Source organism: Argentina anserina, chromosome 2 (genome assembly GCF_933775445.1).
Source record: "Argentina anserina chromosome 2, drPotAnse1.1, whole genome shotgun sequence".
NCBI classification, from domain to species: Eukaryota; Viridiplantae; Streptophyta; class Magnoliopsida; order Rosales; family Rosaceae; genus Argentina; species Argentina anserina.
Genome location: NC_065873.1, coordinates 4,164,340 through 4,172,244, shown reverse-complemented (window position 1 = coordinate 4,172,244; position 7,905 = coordinate 4,164,340). Strand labels below are relative to the sequence as shown.

Below are 7,905 nucleotides of genomic sequence, written 5' to 3'. Positions count from 1 at the left end.
TCTTTATTCTTAAATGACATTTTATTTTCTTCATGTTAGGTATATTATAACATAAATCCACGGTAAGATGTATAACACTATTTTTTAGAACGAGAAGCATATGTATATATATACGTTACAAATCTAATAAAGATGTATATTAAAATTCTCTATATGCATGTTTTCCTCGATAAGAGGTACAAATAAACTTTATAAAATTCCCCTATGTCTTTACATTTTTTTGAAGTGAAGTTTGTAAACAAATGCTTCTAATCCTTAGGTTGAAATTAAAAGAGATACATATTAACTAGGTTGTCTCATACTAGGCTGCACGGAATCAGATACGGGTACGTGGAAGCGAAATGTTTGGAAACGCGGAAGCGTATTTTTCAAAAATTTTAGGAAGCGGGTACGTTTTGGAAACGTCGAAATAAAAAATAATTATAAATATATATAAATTATACAAAAAAATAAATATAATAACAAATTTTTAGTTTAAGTAACTCAAAATCTCAAATAAAAAAAACATAAAAAAACCTTTATTTTTTGGAAACTCGCGTTTCCACCGCGTTTCCAATTCAGAAACTCACGTTTCCAAAACTCATTTTTCTGGAAACACGTTTCCGGGCGTTTCCAGCACGTTTCCGGCGCGTTTCCGAGCGTTTCCGGACGTTTCCGGAGTGGTTCCGCTTCGGAAGCGGAACACGTGGGTTTATGCACGTTTCCGTGCTTCCTAGGTCTCATACCTATTAACTAGGTTAAAAATGTTAATTTCTACCTTTATGTCAGGTTACAGAAAAATTAGTGTTGCAAATATCAACCTACAAATTTTCAAGTTTCAACATAACAAATTACTTTAAAGAAAGATAATTTAAAGTACAAAAACATAGGTATTACAATCATTATCTACCTTAATTTGAATTAAAATTTTAAACAAAATTTCTATAATTTTAGCAATAATAATGAGGTAAAAGAAATCACAAACAATCTATAATTAAGTACTTTAAAAGAGACTTTAATTTCATAGTTGACTAATCATATTTATATAGTGGCAACCTATGTAATTCTTGTTAAAATGAAAGACAATTTATAAGTTTAATTGAAAATATTTGAGAGAAAATTAGAATTAAATGATAGGTGAGTTTATTTTAAAAGCAAGTTCAAAAAATGGGTGTAAAATGAAATACCCCTTTCTTTTCCTTTTAGCTACTATTGTTTTTCCTTTTTATCACTAGTCTAGTTGTTTTCAGCTACCAATCCTACCAAATTCTTTCGTTTTTATCACTAGACTAGTTGTTATGTCATGAGGTATGATTGTAAGGGGTTTAAGGTCATCTCGATCCCAAAATCTCAAAGTAGTCTCATGGAAATTGGCAGGGGTGGATCCAGGATTCTAAACTTGGATGGGCTCTATCACTAGACTAGTTGTTATGTCATGAGGTATGATTGTAAGGGGTTTAAGGTCATCTCGATCCCAAAATCTCAAAGTAGTCTCATGGAAATTGGCAGGGGTGGATCCATGATTCTAAACTTGGGTGGGCTCGAATTTGGTTGAAACGATAAGAAAATTAACTTGTGTCAAATATTAAGTTAAAATGCATTTAGCTATATACTTTATTAATTTTTTTAGTATGAAAAATAAGAAATAATCAAAAATTATTAATTTTCTGATTACTAGTAACAATTTTATTTTACATTCTTTAAGAAAGGGGAAGGTTGAGAAAAAAATTCAACTAAAACTAATACCAACCTAACAATCATTGGACAAATAAAAATAAACATAAACGTGGTGCATACGGGAGTCGAATTTGGGTGGGTTTGGTCAGAGTGATTACATTTGACCAAGCCTACAAAGCATTTAATGTTGCAATTTTCTTACGTGTTAATCAACTTCTAGCTCCGCGCCTGGAAATTGGTGAGAAGTTGAATGGTTAATGAAATTTTTCGTCTTCTAGATTCATATTATTCTTCACCCAAATTTCCCTTTTAATGTCCCTCGAGGAAAATGCTCTTTACTAGTCATTTTGTCACCTAGATGTTCTTCGAGAACAATACTCCTCACCCAAATATAACGACGTTCTGATCTGAATTTTACATGAGGTGATTTCTCATGTTATTTTTATATGAGAATCGAAAAAGAAATGAAGCAATCAACATAGTAATTACTTCCTCCCTCTCCAATATCGAATATTTTAGACGTTGTGTGAAGAAAAAAAAATGAAGCAACAGAGATGGGAAAGTAAATGATTGATGAAGAAATACAATAATACTTGCGTCAGAGTATAGACGTATTGGTAAACCACTTTCATATCTCATCTTTAGCATTATTACGTCTCATCACTAACTACTCTCATTCACGAACACACCCCAGAAAAACGGGTCAGGTCCAAATCCACCAGTGTCCAGTTCTTCACTTTGCTCATCCAAAATGGACCCAGCAACTTCTAACGACGAGATTGCCTTCGAGTTCCTTCCCCTCTTCCGCCTCTACAAAGACGGGCGCGTTGACCGCCTCAAGGGCACCGAGACCCTCCCGCCCTCCACCGACCCGACCACCGGAGTCCAATCCAAAGACATCGTCCTCTCACCCGAATCCGGACTCTCCGCCCGCATCTTCCTCCCCAAACTCCACAACCCGACCCAGAAACTCCCCTTCCTTCTTTACATCCACGGCGGCGCTTTCGTACTCGAGTCCCCATCCTCCCCTATCTACCACAGCTACCTCAACACCCTCACCGCCGAAGCGAACGTCGTTGCTTTGTCCATCCGCTACCGCCGCGCCCCGGAGCACCCTCTTCCCGCCGCTTTTGAAGACTCCTGGGCCGCCTTCCAATGGGCTGCCGCGCATTCAACTGGCGGCGGGCCTGAGGCGTGGCTTAACGAACACGCAGACTTTAACCGCGTGTTTGTGGCCGGCGACAGCGCCGGGGCCACTCTGGCGCACCACGTGGTGCGCCAGAGCGCAGTGGAGGGAGTTAGCGGGGTTAATATTATGGGGGCTGTTTTGTTTCATCCGTATTTCCGGGACGAGGGGCCGGATAAGCTGTTGGAGGTGATATACCCGACCGGCGGTGGGTTGGAGGATCCGAAAGTGTACCCGAGAAAGGATCCGAAACTGGGGAGCTTAGGAGTTAGGAGAGTGTTGGTCGTTGTGGCGGAGAAGGATTTTATAAAGGACAGGGGATGGGGGTATTATGAAGCCTTGAAGAAGAGTGGGTGGGGTGGAATTGTGGAGATTGAGGAGACTGAAGGAGAAGATCATGTGTTTCATTTGTTCAATCCGAGCTGTGAGAAGGCTGTTAGCTTGCTGAAGAAGGTAGCTGCATTCATGAATCAGGAGTAAGCTACTAGTTGTGCAGCTATGTGTGTAACTGTGTAGTATATGAAATCATAATAAAGGTCTGTCCATACTAGTTGAATATGAGCAGACTGTAACTTCTTATACGCATGCACTTTCGTATGTTATGATGATCGTGATCAAATTCAGAGACATCAAATTCAGAGACTTGTGTTTTCAACTGAATAAAATCTGGTAAGCATCTTGACGATTGATCGACATCAATGCAGCGCCGGACTTTGAATTGTAAAAATGCAAACCGGGAGCGAAAGACGAGTACCATTGACAAAGAAGCTTGATTTGCAGGTCATACTCTTGCTCCTTTCAATGTGTTTCACTAATATGATGAGATACCTCACTTAGAGTCTGTAAAATGAACTACAAGTATCGCGGACACCAGACTTCGTCCTTGTATAAGTTTATCAGCAATCCCATTTTCCAAATCTGCTCCCTGAAAACAAAAGAAAATTTGGGAGGAACCCAGAAAAATTAGTGATCCCTACATGAGAATAGTTCAGAACATATAAATGCTATTTAGTACTTTTAGCTGTTCCAGAAGCTAGGTAAGTTAAACCTAGCTCCCTTAATATGGTTAAAATACTATCGAATTGTAAAATTAATTTATAACATCAACATGATCTGAAAGATAACCTGGAAGTAATGAGGAGCAACCGAGTGAGTCACCTGCACTCTAGCTAGGCAACTCCAGCCTATGCTGAAGGAAAGTCTTTACACTGAGATTAGCCAACTCCACTGAATCCCACCACACTTGCTCTGCTTTAACTTTTCTTATGGGGGGAGTGATTGATGGTTGTCTGTGCTGATTTCCTTCATCTATCAAAATCCTGAACGGAAGTCTGTTCAGTTTATTGCATCCTTCTACAGTGATGGTGCACAGCGATATGCACATTACTTCTTCACTGTAAATACTCTTCAGTTCCCTTAAATTACATAACTTTAAGCTCTTCAATCTTGCAAGGTTGACTTCAGCATTGTGGATAGATTGCTCCTCTTCTATCACCTTCTCCAATTTCGGACAATGCTCAACAGAAAGTTCTTCGAGGTTACTGAGGTGTTCAATCAGTCTTGGATTGAGTACACTCTCTAAAGAGTTACAATAACTGATTTGTAGTATCTTTAGCGCACCAAGAGCTCCTGAGGGCATGAGACCCTTGCAGAGACTCTTGAAGTTTTGTAGGAAACCAAGCTCTAATGTATTTAGACAGCTTAAGTTGTTCTCCCCAGTCATTAGAATACTCTCCATTTGATCACAGTGTGTTATAACACATTTCTTCAATTTTATTGATTTTGACAAGCACCTTGACAACCGATCAACATCATAGCAGTGGAGGAGTCGCAATTCATAAGTGCGATCAGGAAGCGAAACAGGAGTACCATTGAGAAAAAAATTTCCAATGTAGTCTATACTGTTCTTTCCCAAGTCATCGCCATATGAACATATGCCGGATCTAAAACTCCGCAGAAGATTCCAATGCCCTGATCTTGTATACATATTAAACACTCTAGAGGTTGAGAATTCGACTTCAAGAACAACAATATTTCTTGAAGCAATGAGTTCTTCAACAAACTGTAAACCGAATTCACACATACAACGATATAGGAGCAATTCTTCTAGCAGACTCAGAGTTGTTAACAGTCCTTCTGGAAAACTGTCCAATTTAGTATAAGAAAGATTAAGGCGCTTCAGCTGGCGTAACTGTTCTATACCTGGAGGCAATTCTGTGATGTGAGTATACGAAAGATCCAAAACCCACAATGCCTCGAGTGTTGCTAGAGAAGGAAGACTACTTAGGTTCCAACAACTACGCATTAGTAGTGCACGCAAATTGCTTAGCTCGGCAATGGAGTCAGGTATGGAAAGAATTCCAGTGAAAGACAGATCAAGTACTCTTAACTTTGGCATGTGGCAGAAGAAATGATGCGAGATACCACTGGCCATAGAGCTATACTGCAGCAGCAGACAGGAGAGCTTGGAGCACAATGGTCGGCTAGGAAGGCAATTCAATTCATTAAACATCATTGAAATTCTCTCAACATCTTCAATCCCATCCTCACCAAGTGATGCCTTTTCTACTCCAACCCCAGCACTAATGACGGATCTAGGACCCGTATTTGTAATACCAATAGCCATATCTCTTATTAAGTCATGCATTTTAACACATTCAACACCACCATCTACATCAACACTGTCCAGCAGGCAAGAATCTTTAAGATCAGCCAAAATCATTTCTCCCTTCCATATATTGGCCTGTATCCTTCCCCCATCACCAAGCAAACCCTCCCACATCCAATATTCTATGAGCTCTTTTGCATCAATTTGATGATCTTCAGGATACAATGCACAATATAGAAAACATGATCGAGTAGTGTCATCCTTTAATCTTTCATAACTGAATCTCAAACGTGAATACACCAGCTCTTCCATTCCTTCCACATTAGCAGCAGAACCTCTTAAGGATGTCAATGCATTTCGCCACTCAACTTCATCACTTACTTTTCTCAAAGCTCTTCCAACTGTGATAATAGCTAGTGGAAGACCACCAAATTCTTTTACCATTGCCCTTGCTAAATTACTAATATTTGGATCTTGTAAAACAACAGAACCAACTTTATCAGTGAAAAGGGTCCAAGATTCTGCCTCAGAGAGAACTTTTACCTCCACCTCTTTGTTTGTCTCCATGCCTCTACACACCCTTAACGATCTAGTAGTTAATATGAGCTTGCAGCCATTGGCCCTCGTAGGTGTAGGAATTCCAATATCTTCCAAGGAAAAGGGTATCCATACATCATCCAGAATTAGTAAAAGCCTCTTCCTTCTTTGTAATGCTTTCTGCAACTCTGCAGCCTTGTCCATCATATTCCAATCTTCGGGGAGATTCAACCTCACGGCTTGGGCAATTGCCATTTGCAATTTCTCGGGGTTGGACTCCTTTGGTATTGTGACCCAAACAACATTGTCAAAGCAAGTGATCATCCCTTCTGTCATCACTTTTTTAAGTCTGTTATTTATTTCTTTCAGAATTGTTGTTTTTCCAACCCCACCCATTCCAAAAACACCAATCCTTTGCACTTCATAATCTGCTATTAAATGCTCCCATATCTCTTCCAATTTTTTTTTACTTGTTTCACTATTCACCGCTACTGTCACAGGAAGCATCTTTATATTCTCTAACAACAAGTGAGCCAATGAATCATCTTGAAACTGTCCTCTCCTGAGAAGCTCATCCACCTCCTGAATCCTCCTTTCAACAAGTTTCCCCAACTTCATCCGAGAGAAATAATTTGGAAGACACCCAAATGAACATCTTTTCTCTTGCCACGATAGTAGGCTATTCAGCTTTTCATTGTCAAAGCTCTGAACAGTTCTCAACCACAACTTCACCTGTTCTGTAGGTTCCTTTCCTTCTTGGAGACATGTTTCCTCCAGTTTTGTATTTACATCCGCCACAAGTGCTCTTAACTCCTCCATTTTTGACCTCAATTCTTCTATCTTTGCTTTTGCATTGTAGTCAAAGTACTTGCAGTGCCGTCCTGCTCTTTGTTGTATAACATTTTTGGAACATAAGCAACTCAAAATGGCGACCACAACTGGAACACACTCCATATTTCCTAAAACAAGCAGGAAAGCTTCAAATAAATCCAAAGTTCATAAACAATGAGATATTACAACTGGTTATCTGATCCCATTTTTCCTCGACTCATTGCCCACTAACAAGCTATAACCGCCAAAAGTAAAAGCGCAGATCAAAGCAAAGCAATTCAATGAGACGTACAGTCGTACACAAAACACAAATAGGCAGAGAAAAACCTAATTCAAAGTTTCAAACTACTACAAATATAAGCAGAAAACTACAGTAACAGGAAAGCATCACAAGAATTATATATCCAACAAAACTATTGCAGAATCAAACAGAGAAGGTTAGGCGGAAGCTAAATTTTGAACAAATGTAAAGATAGAGAAGAAAGTTGCACACCTGGAGATCAAATGGGCAGAGAAGCAAATACAAAGGTCAACAAGCAGCATAAAACTTTGTACTTGGTTTTGTGAAACGATGAGAAGAACAGAGAAACTTATAACTAATAAAATATATATATTCTCATGAGTCTCATCAACTTTGTACACAGAAAAAAAAAGTAGATATTATTAATATCAATCAACATAATCAACAAACAAAGGAAGTGTAGCAAAGGTAGGGCCAGATGGAGCCAGAGAGGCACAGGCGTTAAGTTCAAAGACTTCCTTGCAGGCTCCAATGAAAGAAGAACCCAATGAATCTTCGTCAATTTCTGCGAGGAAAGCACACTCTTTGATTAGGGCTAATCTCATTACCCTGTCTTTTTTTTTTTTTTTGTAAAGTGAAAAAGAAATTTTAAAACATTTAACTTGTTATGTTTTAAGGACTCAAATGTAGACTGCAGTATCTCCAGGAAAGAAATTGCGGTAAGGAAATCCCATTGTTACTAGGAAAAGAGGTATACCTCGGTTCCTTATTTCGGACTGACATTGGCGCCGACGTCAGGTTGTTGTTAGTCAATCGTTGTCGAAGTGTTTAGGTTAACACATCAGA

At 39.0% G+C, this 7,905-nt stretch overlaps 2 protein-coding genes across 2 annotated transcripts; one reads left to right on the top strand and one right to left on the bottom strand.

Moving 5' to 3' along the window:
• The first annotated feature begins 2,329 nt into the window (after positions 1-2,329).
• LOC126782012 (probable carboxylesterase 12) lies at positions 2,330-3,466 on the top strand. The gene has a single exon (XM_050507155.1). It carries the CDS (start codon positions 2,408-2,410, stop codon positions 3,320-3,322), a length of 915 nt encoding a protein of 304 aa, XP_050363112.1. The 5' UTR covers positions 2,330-2,407; the 3' UTR covers positions 3,323-3,466.
• Positions 3,467-3,583: 117 nt separating this feature from the next.
• On the bottom strand, positions 3,584-7,401 carry LOC126782011 (disease resistance protein At4g27190-like). The gene is made up of 3 exons (XM_050507154.1): positions 7,312-7,401; positions 3,968-6,946; positions 3,584-3,767 (listed from the first exon to the last, which is right to left on the bottom strand). Exon 2 carries the CDS (start codon positions 6,939-6,941, stop codon positions 4,008-4,010), a length of 2,934 nt encoding a protein of 977 aa, XP_050363111.1. The 5' UTR covers positions 6,942-6,946; positions 7,312-7,401; the 3' UTR covers positions 3,584-3,767; positions 3,968-4,007.
• Between the last annotated feature and the right edge of the window lie 504 nt (positions 7,402-7,905).